This window comes from Protopterus annectens, chromosome 10.part0 (assembly GCF_019279795.1).
Source record: "Protopterus annectens isolate FY-2018-M chromosome 10.part0, PAN1.0, whole genome shotgun sequence".
In the NCBI taxonomy this organism is placed as follows: domain Eukaryota; kingdom Metazoa; phylum Chordata; order Ceratodontiformes; family Protopteridae; genus Protopterus; species Protopterus annectens.
Window position 1 is genome coordinate 1,556,360,211 of NC_056744.1, and position 21,049 is coordinate 1,556,381,259.

Genomic DNA, 21,049 nt, shown 5'->3' on the forward strand with positions numbered 1-21,049 from the left:
CTTAAACGTTATTTTAGCAAGGATTATAATCTGGTAAAAATGGTAATACTGATTTTCAGTAAAAGAAACACAATCCACAACACCACAGAGAATGAGACGTCTAACCAAAAAGTTTTGTTATAAAACCAGCTGTAATCCTTAAAAGTATAAGTGCTTCCATTTTTGTACACCAAAAACTTCTTCAGATACTTTTAAAAATCCAAACATAACTGTTTAAATCTCCCTCCATGAAGTTAGAAACACACCCACAGCCCATTACATCAGCCAGAAAGCTAAAGTCAGAAATGTAAAGGCATATACATGCCATAACTAAGGGAATATGTACAAATACAAATAGTATTTGTTGCACTTATCTTAAAAATAATCAAAGAAATTATAAATAAATAAAAGGAGAAGTCAAAAATATTGCAGTAATTCTGTTAGTGACGTTCCAAAGATTTAAGTTTTAAAACTGGAGCTATACTAATCATATCATTCAAACCCAGGTGCCTATATGCTTCCAGCTTGATCTGCCAAATAAGCTCCCGTTGCTCCAAGAAAGTTCACCACGGACCACCCCTCGGACACTTCTCCACCTTCTCTAATACACTAAACTTGAAGTCATTTGTTTCATTCATCATAAGGTGCCTATAAAGGGCATTGGTATTTTTTTTTCTTTCTGATTTCATAAACATGCTCATAAATGTGGTTGTGCAGCTGTCACTTAGTTTTTCCTACATAATAAGCCTCACAGTGTTGGCATCTAGCCCCGTAAATAATTTCTGCTGTCTAACAGTTGTTTCTCCCTGTTGCAAAGTAATCCTGATTCCTCAGGTTAATCCTGACCCCTCCAGGATATATTTATATGTACTGCACATTCCGCATTTTGTCACCTTGGCCCAAGTGGCACCTGTGTTTTTTTTCTTTTTCAACATGTCTTTAAAGTTGTGACCCCTTCTATAAATAACAATATTTTGACAATAAGAGATGCAGTGGGGGGGGTTGTAAAAATTACCTTGACAAGATCAGCTGGTTTTGCCAGGACATAGCACGGAGTTTTAGCTATGTCCCAGCAAAACCAGCTGATCTGGTCAAGGTAATTTTGGACTTTCGAAAGTTGAACTTTAACATTCTTTTTAAAGATAAAGAATTTTCTAATGACATGTTTAGAACCAGCAGTTTGTACAACCCCCCCCCCACTGCATCCCTTATTGTCACAATTTGAAAATTTTGTGAAATTGATTTTTGTTTAGTGTTGGGGAAGCATTTTAAAAATACACACAGTGCTGATGCAATGGAAAATAACATTAAGGCATTATTTAACTTGCTGTATGAATGTGATCTAAGGGCAATGCAACCAGATACGGGAGAGGGGATCATTGTAATGTTTGTAAAGGACTATAATGATTGTATTTTTTAAATTTTGGTGGGTCAGGCTTATGAACAATCTAATCTCTCAGAGCTCAATGAAGCATACACAATAATTAGAACACAACTCAATGATATGTTTATTAAACAGAATATCAGTATGGAAGAATTCAAATACCTCTAGGTTGTGCCCCCCCCGAACAATGTTCAGGGCACCTAAAGTGCACAAATCCATTAACAATCCACCAATAAGACCTATTGTGGATGGGAAGGGCTCCATTACTATACCACTAGCACATTTTATTTATAAGAAATATAAATTTTTATTGGAAGATGAACAACATCTATGCAGAGACTCATGAAATTTCTTGGCTAAATTAAATAATGTAGAATTTGCAGTAAATTACTTATTAGTCACAATTGATGTATGTGACTTGTACAAAGTAATATTGCATGGGGTAGCCTTGGACTCAGTGCAGGATTATCTTAGTAGGAAGGGGATCATTCAGAATGAAATAAACACATGCCTGGAAATGATAGAAACTGTTATGTGTAGAAATGTTATATACTTCGAAGGAAAAACGTACAGGCAAAAAGAGGGGGTGGCCATGGTGTCACCAGTGGGTTCTTTCCTGGTAAATGTGGTTATGTTACAATGGGAGTACCACATAATTTTTGGGCAGGAATATATGGATAGTGGCAACCCCTAACCGGGAAAAGCCAAAAGACAAACAACAACATCAATATATACCTGCATTATCTGGACAATTTATTTATTATATGGAAGGAAGATGAGCAACACTTGAAACTATTCTTGTAGTACATCAATGGTAGCATGGATTTTTTGCAATTCCCTCATACTAGCAGTAGGGATAGAATGCCCTATTTGGATGTGATGACTGAAAAGGACTTTGAGCAAGGGGGGTGAGGCTATATGGCTAGTGTTTACCGTAAGGCCACTTACTCTAACACACTATTACATTACACCAGCTTTCACCCATTTAAACAAAAAAAAGCAGTGGTGAAAGGACAGATGGTGAGGACAGCCCCGAATGGTTAAACGGAAATTGGTTTCAGCAAGGAATTGGAACTGCTGGTTATGATGTTCAGTAGAAGGGGGCACCCGGTGGAAATGTTGCAGGAAATTAAAGAGGAAGTGGTGTACAAAAGGGAAATAATGGGTTTACCAACCTATTTTAACAATGGAGAACAGACAGGGTGATACAGGGGTGACAACAGGGGCACGTAATGAAAACAAATATACAGCAGCTATGGTAACTACATACAACATGGAAAGTAATAAGGTAATTGAATTTTAAACAAGAATTGGAATATTTTTAGGGAAAATCACGGACTTTGGCAAATCTTGGGGACTCACCCTACTGTTATTTATAGAAGGGGTTACAACTTTAAAGACATGTTGGAAAAGAAAAAAACACAGGTGCCACTTAGGGGCAAGATGGCTAAATGCAGAATGTGCAGTACATGTAAATACATCCTGGAGGGGGACAGCATTAATCTGAGGAATCAGGATTATTTTGTAACAGGGAGATACAGCTGTCAGAAAGCAGGAATTATTTATGGAGATAAATGTCAACAATCTGAGGCTTAGTATGTAGGAAAAACTGAGCAAAAGCTGTACAACCACATTTATGAGCATGTTTATGAAATCAGAAAGAAAAAAATTACCAATGCCTTTTACAGGCACCTTATGATGAATGAAACACATGACTTCAAGTTTAATGTATTAGAGAAGGTGGATAAGTGTCCGAGGGGTGATCTGTGATGAACTTTCTTGGAGCAACGGGAGCTTATTTGGCAAATCAAGCTGGAAGCCTATAGGCACCTGGGTTTGAATGATATGATTAGTATAGCTTCAGTTTTAAAACATCAATCTTTGGAGCGTTACTAACAGAATTACTGCAATATTTTTTTACTTATCCTTTTATTTATTTATAATTTCTTTGATTATTTTTACGATAAGTGCAACAAATACTATTTGTATTTGTACATATTCCCTTAGTTATGGTGTGCATATGCCTTTACATTTCTGACTTTAGCTTTCTGGGTGATGTAATGGACTGTGGGTGTGTTTCTAACTTCATTGAGGGAGATTTAAACAGTTCTGTTTGGATTTTTAAATGTATCTGAAGAAGTTTTTGGTGTACAAAAACAAAAGCGCTTATATTTTTAAGGATTAATGCTGGTTTTATAACAAAACATTTTGGTTGGACGTCTCATTCGCCTTGGTGCTGTGGATTGTGTTTCTTTTGCTGGGTCTGCCTTTTTCAATAATACTGATTTTCACAGCAACCACTGTTTGTTGTACTCTTTTAGTAAATGCCGAAATCATCCACTAAGAAGACATCACATTGGAGACCAAAGTTAAGTCACTCTTCGGTGTTAGTTATGATCACTTTAAAGTCATTACCCTGTTGACGTACAATCAGTAAAATCCTCTTCCCAACAGTAATGAGAAGAAATTCACAACACTGTATCATTTGATCCTTATGTCAATATAGCTGCATCCGGTATCTACAAAAATTGCTTTAATTTCTGGTAACCTGGAAACCTTGCACTGGGAGCTCGGTCTCTTCTATGTGGGAATTTATACTGCTTTCTTTGACTGATGATATATCAGGTTTATACTAGAAGACAAAGTACTACAAGTCAGGTATTTTATGAGTGACACTTTCAAGTTAATATGAATAAGGCGGGGTTGTCACAGAAGAAGCAAGGAAGACACTAGGAGGTATCTCATACAGTGTCATGTTAGAGTGAAAAAAAATCATCTATCAGAACCTGCAGAAAGGAAAAACAAAGTTTCCATCTGAATGTTACAGCATCTCATCAAGAGAAAAACTCTCTTGCTGGTGGTTTGAGTACTGTCTTTTTTTTTTTTTTTCGAGGAAGGGGTCACAGTCATAGCCTGCTCCATGATTAAGAAAGAAGTTGAAAGGAGTCCAAATGGTTCATTCCCAATGGCATAGATATGACAGTTTGTCTGCCCAGCTTGGCATTTTACATTCTAACTCCAGTTAGTTCAAGTAAAAGGGTATGGTTATGGCTGTGCACTTGAATATTCAAATACTTCCATTACAAGATTACCAGGAGAAGCAAGGTATAGAAGTTGTAATAATCATATTCTTTTGGTTAGATACCTGGTGGTCGGAGACACCGATGCCTGTAGCTGTGGAACCGGTTTGTCTCCAGCTGGATATAACCAGCAATCTCAAACCTGGAGCACTCACAGAACTTGTAGAAAGTTAAGTGGGTGGAAAGCAGCCACTTACAAGGGTCTTGGTCATTGCTGTGAAGATTTTACTGTAACCCAGGAACAAGTGAAGATGTAGGGGAGTCACAGAATAGTGAAACTGATTTTAATAGGTACTCTGTTGATGTCTTTGTTAATCTCTTGGAAACTGCTGGTACTCTATAGAGGGACAGCAATAGTTTTTGGTGAATTGTGTATCAAAATGTGCTTCTCTGTGACAGATAACATGCTGTATCACCATGCATTTCTTTAAGAATAAGAAATTATAACTAACATGTCTATTACAGTTTCTATAAAAATCAGAAATTTATGAAGGTGGAAGAAAATGTTTTAGGCAAAATGAGGGCTGTTGTTAGAATCACGGACATCTGAGAGTCATACAGACATGCATGTATATCATGTGACCCTGCATAATTTAGCAGCTCCCTGGAATTATAGGCTGCCCTCACAAGGATGTTGTGAATTGCATGAGAGCCATTTCTTCTTGCACAACAGAAATGCCAGATTTAGACAAACCTCAGTTGCATAATTATACGTCAGTTCCCTCAAATTTGTTAGATATTATGAATATGTGGCTGAAATTAATTATGTTGTAAATATGCTGAAAGAAAAAGCTTGCTTAAATAGAGAAACAGAGTTTAGTAATATGTGATCAGCAACCATACTTAATGACTGTGGCTTAAAAAAATAAGGAACTTGCTTATGAGTGTATTACACACACATCAAGAAAGCTGACTTCTTACAGACACGACAAGAATGTAATCTGCTTTCACTGGACAACAGGACATGCTTTTCTAAGAAAGTTTAAAAAATGTGCTTTTCTAATCCACAAGGCGTTTCCTTAAAAATATGCTTTTCTCCACTTATCAGCATTTGCACAAGAACAGATGTGTTAGCATTTGCGTCATGAAGGCAGTATCTTTCCAAAACCAGGAGGGTGTATGTTTAACTAAAATATGTATAAAAAGTCTGTATTAAATCTAGTTATGTTAGGGGTATGGGTAGGGACTCATTAGTCCTGAGGTAAATGTTATATCTCTCACATCATCTGTACTATATGAGAAGTAAAGTTGGAACAGTACTTTTAAGCTGCAACGTTTGTCCAGTTTGGTTTATTATAAAAGTTATTGGTTACTGCTCTTAAAGACAGTATATTCTCTCATCAGTGTATATTCTGCAAGTTTCTGTATGCGACAGACTGTGAATGCAAATATAACCAGACTTTGAATTTTAGCAGAATCCAGCCAGCAAGACTGAGTGTCTTAAGAAGACTTCAAATCCCACAGCAAGAGCAAGCAGTAAGCAGCAGTAAGCAGAGAGAGTTCAATATATTTTTTCAATGGCAAGCCAGCTGAGTGACTAGCACCGTATAATTTTTCAAAATTCATCAGAAAGAAGAAAGTCAAATATATGATTGTTTGTACAAAAAGAAAGTATTTTTCAAGTAATATATAAATTACCACTTATGATCTTCTGATTGCAATATTCTGCATTTGAGTCAGAATGTTCACTACAGTAATGAGAGCTGACTCACAACAAAGTAAATTTATTATATACTAAAATCTCTGCATCAGATATAGCTTGCATGTGTTACACACAGTTCATCAACTTAAATGTCTTATTTATCAGCCATACCTGGGAAGATGATGGAATTCATTTTCTTCCAAACAGTGTACAACAAGGGGCCCCGGAACATCCCCAGTTCCTGGTTACTATCAGCATCCTCTAACATCTCTTCACAGCTCCTAGGTAGAAAATATTACACCTTTGTTTACCACTGCTGTCAGAGCCAAACGATGCATACATGTCTTCATCCTTTTCTGATTACCTATGACTACACCCAATGAACAATAAAAACTGTGAGTTTGGGTTAGTATGTTTTGATGTAGATGCTTAATTTTGTTAAATAAATAAAAAACATAAACAAGCAAATAAATAAAACTATGGTGAAGGTTCTCATAATAGCAATACTCTGCACAGCTATATGTATACAGTCATGTTTACTCAGAAGTTAGTCTGATTGTAAATAACAGTAGAACAGAAAGTGAGTACAAGAACGATTGGTACAGAGGATGCACGATGCATGAAAAATACAAACAGAAATGATAACAACAAAGACAACCAAACAAACTTTAATCGCTGTCTGTAGCATTAGAAAGTTTGCAGACTGAAATCAGAGCTTGCAATATAAGCTGGCATTGTGAAAATACATAAAGACTTTACTGCTTTTAGACTGAATGGCTGGGATTCATAGAAGAGAATTGTGTGGCTGTGCCGTGCTATTATTCAAGACGGTCACTGTGACAAGTACAGCTGACCTAATCAAACATACATCAAGCAGTGTGGATAGCGCCTGCGTAACAAGCAAATGACTGCATTCAAATAGGGAGGTAAAGGAGCAATAGGGCAGCCAGTACTAGGCTGCAGAATGGCATGAACAGGACTAGAAAAGTATGCATGGACAATGCAGTGGTCAGCATAGCTAAGGTAAACTAGAGCAGTCCAGTAAATGCATACACACATGCACAATGTAGTGATAGTTTAGCTGCAGATAGTATGCATCCCACACACCAGATGAGGTTCAGCATGTACGTGGGAAGGAAATGGGGTTAATAGAAAAGGAGAGAACAGCAAGCAGAGGCAAACACAGACATTACCCACATTGGGTCATTTTTTGTGTGGGAGAAATTGCTCCTTTTTAAGTTTTACAAAAGAAGGGTAGGTGAGGAAGGTAATAAGGAATAGTTGGATATGGGAATGAGGGGAGAAGGGCAAGAAGCACAAAAAAACAGATAATCATACAACAAAGACACCATCAGACAGGGAAGGTACAGACACAAAAGGAGGAAAGGACACTGGATGGCACATACACACAGAGGGTGAAGAAATAATGAAGAAGAGGGTTTGACAAAGGACAAGACTGTTGAACGACACATAGAGGCTGGATCACAAAAGAATGCTGAAAGTTTAGGTTTCTAGCAAAAATGGCTGCCATTGCAGCCCAGGAGGCAATAGGCCCAGGCATCACTTTCCTGTATGGCCAGTTGGCCATGGAAGGCAGCTGAATGACTCACCACCAGTGACAGAAGTGTTCAATGTTTTCTAAGAGGGCATTCACTGTGAATGTAACTCAACAGCAAACAGTCGTTGCACCTCATGTTATGAGACCCCCGGGATACTGTAACAGAAAGCTGCACTGCAAGGGTTGGACCACCAACAAAGAAGCACTTTACTGAGGTTGATGAGTTTTTAATGTCGCTCCCAAGGTATGAGACGTAGCCCCTCATACCTGGGTAGCTTGAATATGCATGCTGGGATAGCACCAAGCACTCATCTGTCAGTATGATATGCAACAGATTACTATATTATATCACACTCCATGTATGTTCAATGTGAAGGATTGACTAAGGCCCACCTGCATAACTATCACGCCATGCATTTCTGGTCTATAACTGCAATAACCTGCATGACCAGGTCTGTCAACATATGCTATAATGGTATATTCATGTGTATCAGTATACATGCCACAAAGTGTTATACAGACACTTATGTGAAAACTGACAATGATTTAATGTGTGTTCACAGCTTTCCAGGTTTCACTAGTGGAGGGATCCAGTGCAACAGAGCAACATAGGGCTGTTATCAACGTGGGAAATGTGACTGACAATGGTGGCAACATGCATGTAGCATGATCTCATGACAAAGTGGGACTGTTTGCACACTACAGAGGAGGGGTTGCTGACATCGACCATGACAGAAGCCCTTGTAGAGGTGCAAGCTGAGCACACAGCCTCACCAGTGCCATGACAGGAATTATGTACCTGTGGGCCCCACCTGAAACCCAAGCCCGCAGAGCATCTGACATGTGCACGGTCACTGAGGTGAGCATACATACCACAGGGAAGGAATTCAGGGAAGTATGGACCATCACAACTCCAGGACTGCCCTTGATATGGCTACAACTCTCAGAAATAAGCAATGGATGTGCAGGTCAGTGATCCATACACAGACTAATACTATCTACAGCATTGCTGGGATGGTTAGTGTGCTGTGACTTATAGGATGACATATACCAGTTGCACAGTGACATACAATACAGGGAAAGGGAACACACAGTGCTGCTGAGGGTGCTGTTGGCAAATCTTGCCTCCATAAGTACCTCCTTGAGACACATTGCAGCCGTCATTCAGTCCATTTCCACACATCATGAGTTTGTGTTTGTGGGAAGTTCCAGGTATGAGGTGGCCAGCAAAAGACTGCCCTAAATCAGGCTACACTGACTGCTCTTAAGACAGCATCATTGTTACCTGTGGGTATACAGTTTGACACATCTGGTCCAGTAAATGCATACCCACATGCACAATGTAATGATGTATAGCTGCAGATAGTATGCATCCCACACACTAGAGGAGGTTCAGTATGTATGTGGGGAGGAAATGGGGTAGCATTGTGTGGCTATGCCATGCCTGGTTGTGGGCAATGATCTTCATTAGGTTCAACACATAACATGCCCTGACCGAGGGGGTGGGGTACATGGATAGCCCCATAATATCAACCCTTCCCTGCCACAGACCACATAATTCCCTTATAGTACAAGTCAAAGTAGTCCATACCCCCAGTGGTCACATCAGTAGTTCAACACCGTTACTAGAGGATGTGACCCATGACATCTCCCAATGTCCCAAAGCATGCAACTATGTTGTAGTCTATTTTTGCATGGTCTGGGGATGCATACTGGGGTACTCAATCATGGCTCTACAGCATAAGTTATCATATGCAGCACACAACTTATATTATATGTGTTCTGCTCTTTACTTTCATAGCATCTATGTGCCTACACCTGTCTATCTGGCATGTACATGTACCTAGCAACCAGGTTATCCTACACTAGGTCTCTATGTAGGAGCCATTGATACAGGTCTGATGTATTACATGCATGAATCATGTAAACTGCCTGGGTGACACATCCACATATTATAAATAAAGTATTGGGAATTATAAACCACCTGACAGTTCAGGGAGGGGTAGCCATTTCTTTTTAAATAGCACAGGCCATTTGGACCAAATGAGAATGTTATATATTGATGTGTGCAATTTACAGCTTCCAGAACCTCAGGGAAATGTGATCGGTCATAAAAGGCCCACTTGGTGTTTGTCCTCTCCTCTGATAACAAGGGGAATAAGGTCCTTCAAATGTTATAACATTATACCAAGGAAATAATTTAGGATTTACAAGGCTGATGCCTGCTAAATACAGAATGCATCTCCCATAGGTCACTGAAAGGTTCCTGCAGCTAAGATGGTTAAAGCTGCACATATATACATTTATATCCACAAGAACGAACATACCACGCATTCCCCTTGATTCTGCTTGTGGATAACATAGTTCACTTAGGTCCCTTTCAGTATCCGAAACTACACAGGTATGATGTAAAACCTGTTGGTCTGTGAGCTGGTGGTGCGTCAGATGCTGTCTGTACCTCTGCCAGTGGTATGGATGGCTGTAATGTGCCACAATGCAGGGACTCCACTGCATGCCGCATTGTTGCTGCTGCTCTTCTCAGCATAGCTCATGTTTTACATCATGATCTGGGTATGTACTGCCATGCAGTACCTCCACTTTATGCATTTATGAATTTCTCCTCCAGTCTGGCTTTCCTTTTCTGCATAATCCATAAGGCTCCTTTCATGGGGTTACTCATTTCTATATCATTATGCACTTATTAGCTCACTTAGCATGTAATGCATATTGAGCTATTTTGGTTACTTTGCAGCGAGGCTATCTGCAACCTTGAATCGCCACACCCCGCATATTGCTGCTACCTGTGCTAATCTGCAGAGGTCACTGCACTAACGCCTATGAATTCCAGCCAGTGTATCTGGGTCTATATCATTTCAGTGAAAAAAAGTATTTGTCAAATAACTATTCGCCGAACCCAAATTGTCAAAACCTCTCTTCATCGAACAGCTGTTTCATCAAACTTTTCCACACGGAAAAAAAACGTCCATACAACCTAGCACCTATCACTAAACTCTAAAAATGTAAAACCCACCCAAGGGGGGGCTTTGCCCCCCCACAGCCTCCAATGTGGGGGGCTGTTCCTCCCTAACTAAATATACCAACTCTGAGATCACACTACAGTGGGGGAAAGGGCAAATTCCCGATGATGGCTAACCATTTCTTTTTCCTGTGAAAAAGTTCAATGAAACGGCGGTTTGATGAAGAGAGGTTTCAACAATTTGGGTTTGACGAATAGTTATGCAACAATTAGGTTTGTTGATCAAGTGATATACACCGATGTGTCTTGACCAAGAACGGGCTATGACTCCATCAAAAAAATACCTACTGTGTAATGAGGTTTCTTGCATCCTGTATGAAAACAAAAAAAAATAATTAGTAACTTATTAAACATGCGATTTGCAGAAATGTAATTGCAGATAGTGTGGCATCCTCTTAAATTTGACTATTTCATGAGTTTAATCACACTTTTATAACTACTGGTGTAGGCAGGGCTTTTAATCATAATGTTTTTAAACATAGGTCTTTCATTCTGGCTTCATCTGCAGAATTACAAATATTGTGCAGTACCGAAAAGTAATTTTTTATAAGATTCACAACATCTACAATGCTCTGAACAGTTTATAGTTAAAGAATGACACATCAGGAAATGCTGAACTCTCCATTATTAATTGGCCAGCACCCAACCCCACCCCCTATACATTTAAAATATGCAGTAATAGATGATTCAGAACCACACATGAATCCACCTCTTGCAGTGGTGCAGCAGTTAGTGTTGTCACCTCACAGCAAGAGGTTCTCCAGTTCAATTCTCGGCTAGAGTGACTTCTGTGCAGAGTCTGCATGTCCTCCCTGCAGATGAGTGACTTTTAAAGACATGCAGGTAGGTGCGTGTGTGTGCTGTGCCTTCTGTGAAGGTTGGGTACCGGGCTGACAACTCGATACTGTAAAAACTCCACTGCCAATCAATCGGTGGACTGGTGAGCCGCTGTAGTGACCCCTAATGGGAAAAGCCAAAAGAAAGACATAAATCTACCTCTCAAGCTGTAAGTATAAGAAATGTGGACATAGCCAAAAATAATGTAGGGACAAAGACCCCAAACCAGGGACAGATTTTAAATATTGCCCTTACAAACTTAGAGCATTGATCGAATAACAGGCTTTGCACTCATGCATTCTCAGAAGGATCTGAAATCTGAAACTCAGATGTATGACATTATTTAGTGACTTAGTCCTCAAAGATTTGCCAGAAGTCACAAACTATGAGGAAGAGTCCAAAAATATGAGGCAAAAATCTGGACATTCTGTGAAAGGCTGGGCAGTTCAGAGGTATGCCCATGATATTCCATTTGGTAAATGTGTAGCTGAGTCAGCCTAATGGACCTCTTTACAGTAATGACCTGGGATACAAGAAAAATACATGAACTCTTAAGCTGCAAAAATATCCATGTTAACTACACATATCTTCAGGTAAACATTACAAACAAAATGCATAAACAGTATATGCATACAATTATCTAGCCAGCAAAGAAAGACTTTTTAGCCTCTCCACCCTACCCATCTACTCTGATACATACCCTAAGTAAAGCACCAAAGGATTAAAGTATTAAAAGTTAATCCACAGCAGACACACACACACACACACACACACACACACACACACACACACACACACACACACACACACGTGCGCATACACACTCTACCCTCAGTAAAGCAGCAGAGAATCAGGGGACCACAATGGCATTGCTTAAGTTTGCTGAGAAAGGACAGACAATAACATTATTATCGGTAAAATGTTTACCTGTAACACAGCCTTGAGTATTATAATTAATTTTTTTCTGCTCTTTTTGGTTATCTTATGCTGACCATCGGCTCCTCCCAATTCCTCTCCTCGATCACATGGTCTAACAGCATTCACCTTAGCTTACACTGGGCTAAACCTGACTCATGTCCTGGACCAGTGAGGAGATAAAGGACTTAGGCAGTGTCACACTGCTGCCAGTGAGTGCTTAGTCCTATTTTTTTCTGTCCAATGCACATTCAGTAACACCTCCAGTGTCAGATATGCAGTGGGCATTAGTGTTGACCCTGACATCACTTCTCAAAGGGCTGATGTCAGCATGATGTCCCACACAACCCCAGGTGGCATATTATGACTGTTTCTCTGGTCTCCAATAGGGATAACAAACTATTACAGTGTGGCCTGAGTGCATTCACTTCTATCCTCCTCATAGATAAACACACCCAACCTCCCTTGCAAGCACCTCAGACACCTGAGCCGCTAATAGAACCCAGGTCACCTGAAGCATACTCAGGCCTTTATCCCTCTATGCCATGTTCATGCACACACCCAGGATTATGATATTACCATGGAGATATGAACATGGTGCTTGTTTTTCATGTACAAGAAAGGACAGACAAGAGACCAGTAGAAAGCAAAGACTATTACAGTTTTACAGTTATGGAGTGAAAGATACAGAAAATTTCTGTGTCCTGTCTTTTCTAATAAGACTCAAGACATACAAAAACTACAGTCACAGTTGTTGACTCCATGCTGGGTGAGGAAATTATTATATATATATATATATATATATATATATATATATATATATATATATATATATATATATGGGTCTGCTTCATATGACCTAAATTTCATTTGACTGAAATTCATTTGACTGAGACCAAAACACTGAAAGTTCAAAAGACTGAAAACTCATTTGACTGAAACTCATAATACTGACACATTAAAGTAAAAGGCATATGCCCTTTTCCCCACCGTAGTGTGATCCTGGAGTTAGTATATATAGTTAGGGGGGTGTGGTGTGGGAGTTACAGTGTGGACATGCTATATTTTAAAATGGTGTCAGTTTGTTTTATATTTGAACTTGATAAAATCTCCTAATGTGGAGACAAAACCGCTTGTTTCTCTTTTTTTGTTTTATTAAAATATATTGATTTAACTTGCAACAGTTATAATTGTTTTTTGTTGGCGTTTTATATCTCCCTGCACTCCGTTTTTGTTTATATTTATCTTATCAAAGATGTTAAGGTTACAATACTTCTGTCAGGCTTCAGAGTTAAGAGCAGCTTGACTCCACTGTGTCTGTAAACTACAAACATTTCTACTCTTTTGCCTGCCAGCATAATGTCTACTCTTTAAAATTTAAAGTTTTCACACCAGTTTCATGTTTAATTATTTCATAGGTGGGAATGGGATGTATTTTCAGTCATTCACTTCAGTTTTTAACTTGGGGACATAAACATTCTTCATTTGACATTACTGATAATCTAAAACAGTATAATGTAGCAAAAACATCTCTGTAATATGTACTATAACTCATATGTAGTAAAACTGTCCCAATGTGCAGTGCAAGGGCGATCAATCCATGAACTGTTACTCAGGTTCAAGAACAGACTGAAGATTCATTTAGCACTGGATGTAGTGAAAAAACTGGGGAATCAAAGGTCATTTTTGGGGGGTATAGTTGGAGGTATTGTGACAAAAATGTATAACAGAGGTTGGAAGTAGGTGTGCAGGTAAGGAAGAAGTCATTAGCAGGTGTGGTAGAGGGTGTATTGTGACATAATGCTCAGAGACTGTAACTGCTCTGTTACCAATACTCAAATGGCTGGTACGAGGGATCAATGAGGCAAAACAACAGCTATACCTAGGAAAATCTCCAGGAGCACCACAGCTGAAGCCTACCAGCACCCAAGGATCTAGATTATTAAACTGTTACCGTTAGACACTGACCAGATCTCCTCCCATAATCTTTCCAACAAGAGTCATCTAAAGAAATGTAGAAGAATCTGACATTCAGAGGTGGTTTTAAAAATGACATATAGGCAGGGAGATTGTATCCTGTTTACTTCCTATATATGAAAGCACAGATTATGAGCATTTGGTGAGTGGTTACTGTAAAATGACCTTAATGGCAATGCTATCCTAGTCAACAGTCCTTGACAAGCCATTGGTATGGGAGTTATATTAATGCTACCCTAGTCTACAGGCCTTGATAAGCCATTGGTATGGGAGTTATATTAGAGTATTGTCTAATAACAAAATTTTATATAAAATAACTTTAGAAAATTAGTTTATTATTATTAGAACTTGTTGAACAATGCACTCATGCTGTTCTCCCTTCACTTTACACTCTCTCTCTCTCTCTCTCTCTCTCTCTCTCTCTCTCTCATTTAATGTCTGACCAAAGGTATATTAGTAAAAATTTTGAAAAAAATATAGTTTTTGTATTCTCGGTTACGAAGCAAAGATGGATATCAGCATTAAAGAGCTCAAAATGGCAAAAACATGGTGGCAGATCCAATTTAATTATAAATTTCTACAGAAAACAGAAATACTGAAGTGGACTGTAATAATCAAGTAAAAGAGGTGTAAGTCTATGGTATAACTCTACATATGGATCATTCCTGAATCTAAGTCAGTTCATCAAAGGCCAATTTCTGAAAAAGTGAGATAGTTGAAAATAAATGGCTCAGCTTGATTTTTAAAGTGCCATTTTTTTGGTGGGAAAAGTCTTCTTCTTCTTCATCATGAAATATATTTTGACCCTCCCCCCAACTTCATACATCATCTCTAAGGTCAATCAGTGTCAGGCCAAGGACAAGCCCCTGGTTGCAAGCAACCCCTATCCATCAGTCAGTGTGCTTTTCATACAAGTGCCATCATTTGAGCACCTAGCCACAGGACAAATAGTAGAATAAAGTTATTCTACCTACCAAAGTGAATGTCTCATTTCCTAAGGTAGAAAGTCCTGAACATTAAGACTTCTAGGTTTTAATGTAATATTGTTTTCAAATGACTACTACACTTTCTTCATAAATTATTATATAGATTTGTACTTCTGAGATACTAACAGAAGAAGACCCATGTTCCGGACTGAGCCAGCATCAGCCATTGATTGGCCAAAATGGAAAGAATGGTCAGGGGTGACATAATGGTTAAGGTATTTTCTTCACAGATACAAGGAACAGGGATTGATTCTGACCTCTGGTTATTGTCTAGGCTTGTAATAATCTGCTGACTGATAGCCTAATGATTACCTATGAACCTATCCAGTGGAATATTCTCCCTCCTAACAGAGTATAAATGGCTCTGAGAGCTGCTGTTCTATGGTAGAAACCAGCAGACAGTATTACAGTTCATTCTGCAAACAGAACAGATTACAGCAGCGACAGGGGAGGGGAGTACACAGTACACACTTGCAGTCTGTGTAGAAGAGTCTATGGAAGAGGGGAGCAGAGGACTGTAGGGTGGACATGATCACTCATTCTAGGTTATACCATGGGAACACTGCATATCTGAGCAGGACACCTTGATGCCACAGCTGAATAGGAAGCTTGTGTTAATGGAAACATCAAAGGGAAAGATATCCAGATGATTAAACAATTGGAGACATGGAGAAATAACATAAAAAAGAGATATCAGTGTGTATGCCTTAATGCAAGTTACTCATCAGATGCCAGTGGAGAGTTCAACAGTCTTCAGATTCATTATCTGTTAATGATTTTGTATTGTCTTACCTTAAGCAGTGTGACAGTGTCCAACTTTTGTTGCTGTAGCCACAAATGAATATCGGCTATCATTGTCTTGATGATGTCTGCTTTCTCCTGTATTTTTTCCATCACGTGCTCCACCTTCTGAAGGATCACCATTTCCTCATCTCTGAGCTGCTTCATCAATTGTTCTTCCTCTTCATGGAGGAACTGGTACAGTTTGATAAACTCAGATGTAATGTGCTGCTCCAGAACATAGATACCATACTGAAAAGGACAGAGGTATGACAAAAGAAATTCATTGGCAAGAGGTTTATTTCTTAAGAAACAGCTACCTGTCACTGAATATCCACAACCTTTAAAAGCCATACAATGCCCTGCACATCATTAATTTATGTAGAATATTATTCCACAGTTTTATCATGTAGATATGGTGCCATACCTGTCAACTGTCCCTGATTTTGACACAAATTTTACTTTTTCCCTCTTAATCCCTCCTAAAATTGGGGACTTTTGAAGAAAAGGTGGCAAATTACACTTAATAAACAATGACAATAATTGAACCTAAAGACTTTTACTTCAGAACGTGTATATTAATTCACATTATCTTATTCTGTCAATATCTCAAGTTAATAGCACTAATATTTTCAAAGTGCCCCTGATTGTCCTTGATTATTTCTAGATTTGTCTCTCATTCTCTGACATGTCACCACAAGTCACCATGTGTAAACACAGCTACTTGTGTACTATAAGAATACTCGCAGCCTAGCTACCACTTACAAAACTGTGATCACCATCTAACAATTTTGTTTAATCCTGCCACTGTGCAGAACAATCGAGAAACCATACTGAAATTCCTACCTAGATTATTATAATAAATATGCTAAAATTAAATCCATGTCACTTTCTAGATAATTTGTACTTATCAACATTAGACTGAGTGCAAATTCTGACAAGTAAATAACAGTACTGATATATTATTTATGTCTTGGTGTTGCAGAAAAAATAAATATTCCTCCATCCTGCCACAGTTTAGTTTCTGTGAAGGGATGCTATTTTAAACTAGGACGCTTTTTTTTCTTTCAGTAGTATTTCTGTTTAGAAGGTGGGCTTATCAAACAAGAAGTATTTTCTGAATTCAGCACTACAAGTTAAAATCAGTAATTCCACAGAGAAATAAAAATACATGAATTTTTAATAGTATATATTTCAGTGGCTTTCTCAACTGCTCTGCTTGTTATAAGTACGTGATCATCTTTTTACAGCAAATGTACATAAGAACATGATAGAGTTGGGAATAACTCCGTTTCATTGAATATTATCAAATGATGTAATTTTTATACATGTTATTTGTTGGTTTTATTAGTAAAGATGACCCCTACCTTAAATATTTCTCATTGCTGCAACTTCCTGTCTTCAAATCGTGAAATAGTAAGCCACACAATGCCATATTGTTTAATTAATATATATTCAACTACACTCCCGTGCATAAAATTAAAACCGTTATGTATGTTAAGTAACTTCCCTTGTACTAAAGAAACAATTTATTTGTGATTATCCAGAATGCTAGATGTAAGCAAAATCACTTCCTGAAGTCCTTTATGGTATCATTTTGTAGGTGTTATCATAAAGCCAAGAAGTAGCACTCATGTTTTATAAAATAAATGTCAACGTCATTATTGGAAGCAGAACTGGACATTACATTCAGTGCATAATACAGACGCATGGGAAAAGGTGATCAGGGCACCTTATAATGAATGCTTCATATAACATTATGAGAAAGCCTACAGTACTCACGTTTGTTTCAAGAGCTGAGGATAAATGCACACTTTAAATGCAGTTACTTAAAGTCTAGTCACTCATCTTCTTTGCCATTTTTATAAAAACTACTGTTTTTGAAAAGAAATTTGTTGCTTGTCCTACATAAGAACAGAGCATCAGGCATTAAAGTAGAAGTCTTTAAAAGAACACGTTTGTTCCAACACCCCAAAGCAAACTAAATAAAGCAGTTCCACTGACAGCATAAGTAAACTAAATACGTCCAATGCCAGCATTATGTAGAACACTGCAGCATTCAAAAAGTCTGCAATTCCTTTTACATTGTTTAATAGGAAATACATTAAACATACATATGCACATTAAGTGATTGATTGATTGCATTTTTCACTGGGAAAAGTCAGAAATGGCCAGAATATCCCTTTGTATCAGAAGCCCAGGGGGAAAAGCTCCACAAGGCAGTCAACATATAAATCATAAAAAGAGTGCATACACAGCAAAGAGTGATGTACAAGAAACAATGAGATAGACTTTAATTTATTGTTATAATTGCGTACATTAACAATTAGGTAATAAAGGTTCATGGGGCATTGATGCTAGTAATAGGGTATTTTGAACTAAATAATTCATAAAAATACAGCAGGATATTCTTGATGCTTGTATAAGCAGATGTTAAACAGAGAATTGTGATATAGTCCTGGACATGAGGAGTGACAGCGGAAGACAACGAAAAGGTCATTGGGGAGTATAAACACTTACATGCAATTTCAGAAAGTTATTAGTTATGGAGGGTTATTTTATACAGCAGGGTGGTTTCCTATTTTATACAGCCAGGGAGTTGCAGTTAGCAAGAATGAAAGCTGTGGAGTCTACAAGATGAGTTATGTATACTTATACAGAATATATTGTAAGCAGGGGAGGGGGTTGTAAGGTACAATGACTTACCATAACCTGGTATGAACAAAGTGCTGCTTAAGTTCAGTTTTGAATGAAGATGAATGTTATTTGGAATGAGTCAGTGACAGAATAATAATTTGTGATGATTAGTATTAGTATATCCTGCAAACATGTCTATATTACATACAGCTACAATACATACATACTGTTATCTGCTTCCTCATTAAACAAAACTGGTAGTTTTACAGTTTAACTGTTGACGTCCTTCCTTAGACCACTGTTATAGTATTCCAATACTGATGGGTTATCTCACTGAGGTAACCTGATGTGTGATCAGTGTACCAAAGCCAAAACCTTCTATATGCTCCAATATCTGAGGTACGATCTTAGCCCGTGGGTGTAGGGATACATAAACATATGTAGAAATGTAAGATCCTCAGACTATCTTGCTGTCATGGGATCATAAATCCTCTCAAAAGGGCATACTCACTCCACCAGAGCACTGCCATCCTCTAGTGCCTTTTTCAAGGGCATTGACTCCAGGGCCATTTTGCAGACTGCCACATTGTCCTCTGTGCACACCTTCACAAAACACTACAAAATAGATGCTTTCTCTAAATAAACAAATTTTTTTGTCAGGTCCATATTTCTGGATTGGTAAACAGTTCTTCTGTCCGGGTCCATCTACCCTATCCAACCTTTAAGTATTAGGAATCTCTCATCAGTATTGGAATAATGCAACAGTGATCTAAAGGACATAGTAAACTTGCGCAAGAACTTACCATAACAGTAGATATCCTACTGATCACTGATGCAGTATTGCATTACCTTACTACCTTGCGCAGTACCAATTATTTCTATGCATCCTGTGGCTCAAAGGGGAACATTTCCTTTTCCCCTGTTTTACCTGATCTTTTTTCTTTGCTCTACTTACTCAGCCTTATCTTTACTTCTACATACGATTATGTACCCCTATGCCTACGGGCTGAGGTCATATGTCAGACACATGAGCATATGGAAGGTTCTGGCTTTGGTAAGCCAGATGGACATCAGGTTACCTCAGTGAAATAACCCATCAGTATTGGAAAACTGCAAAAGTGATCAGTAGGGCATCTACCATTATAGTAAGTTCTTATACAACTGTACTTCTTAATCTAATAGTTTCTAATAATGGTAAACAAGACATAACAGGAATATTGCACTTAAAGGTATGCCATATGACAGAATGCCCCTACTTCTCAGGTGCCTTAGCCTTATGATACACCTGAGGTATAGCACACCACGTCCACATCATATACTGTTTCTTAATCAGGGACAGCAAGAATCTCAAAAGCCTTTTTATCAGATAAAATCTACAGCTGAGATAATACTCCTGGATATTACAGTAACTGAAAATGAAATGGCTATACTTTTCAGTTTTGCACTGCAGACAGAGTGTCTTATCACAACACCACCCGATCAGACTTGAGATGTATGCAGTAGAAGTTGAACCTCAGTATGAGAGAGTATCTTCTGAAAATGAAATTTTCCAACGTTTGTAAAAAGACAAAAAAAATGATGAACAGATTCTGGAGACACTGCACATCCATCAGTGCAAACCTAGTGATACAGCACAAGTACCCCCACCTCCAGGACAATCCTGTTTTCATAAATGCAATCAGTGCATTAACTATATATCCCAAAGGACCTTATAAACTAATCTGATGCTCTACGAAATTAAAATTGATTGTATTGTTTTATAAGACTACATTAAAGGGACTAAGAGGAATTTTGCAAGCATCACAGGGCACTGCTAGCCTACATCCTTACCTTTGTGTTTACTTTCTTCTGTTCTTGTTTATTTTGTAGTTCTCTGAGGTCTTCCAGCTGGGATTCAAGAGCTAAACACATTGTTTTAAATTCATCCTACAAAAACAGAATATGTTAAATCTAGAGATGAGGGAAAAACAAAGAGAGGTACATAAAAAGATTAAAAAAGTCAGTTTGAGAGTAATGCATAGCATTCTGCTGCAACTTGAAGAACTACATTCAGATCCCACTGTCTGCATAATGACATAAGCATGTCACCTAACATCAGCATCCTTCCAGAAAAAAAAAATTGAAACAGAACATATTCCAGTTTGCCATGTTTTATCTTCATGAAAAAACTGGCTAAGATACAAACAAGAAAAGTACTGTGACCAAAATGCATCTTTCTCTGACTGGGAAATACCTGG

At 38.2% G+C, this 21,049-nt stretch overlaps 1 protein-coding gene across 1 annotated transcript in view; it reads right to left on the reverse strand.

Moving 5' to 3' along the window:
• The window catches only part of LOC122812856 (zinc-binding protein A33-like), a 55,174-nt gene extending 34,442 nt beyond the window's left edge, over window positions 1-20,732 (reverse strand). The window contains exons 1-4 of the mRNA XM_044084897.1: window positions 20,643-20,732; window positions 16,188-16,427; window positions 10,969-10,991; window positions 6,257-6,366 (exon numbers count right to left, since the gene is read on the reverse strand). Of these exons, the coding sequence (XP_043940832.1) occupies window positions 6,257-6,366; window positions 10,969-10,991; window positions 16,188-16,427; window positions 20,643-20,723 (454 nt within the window). The 5' untranslated portion in view covers window positions 20,724-20,732. The remainder of the gene's footprint in view (window positions 1-6,256; window positions 6,367-10,968; window positions 10,992-16,187; window positions 16,428-20,642) is intronic.
• Between the last annotated feature and the right edge of the window lie 317 nt (window positions 20,733-21,049).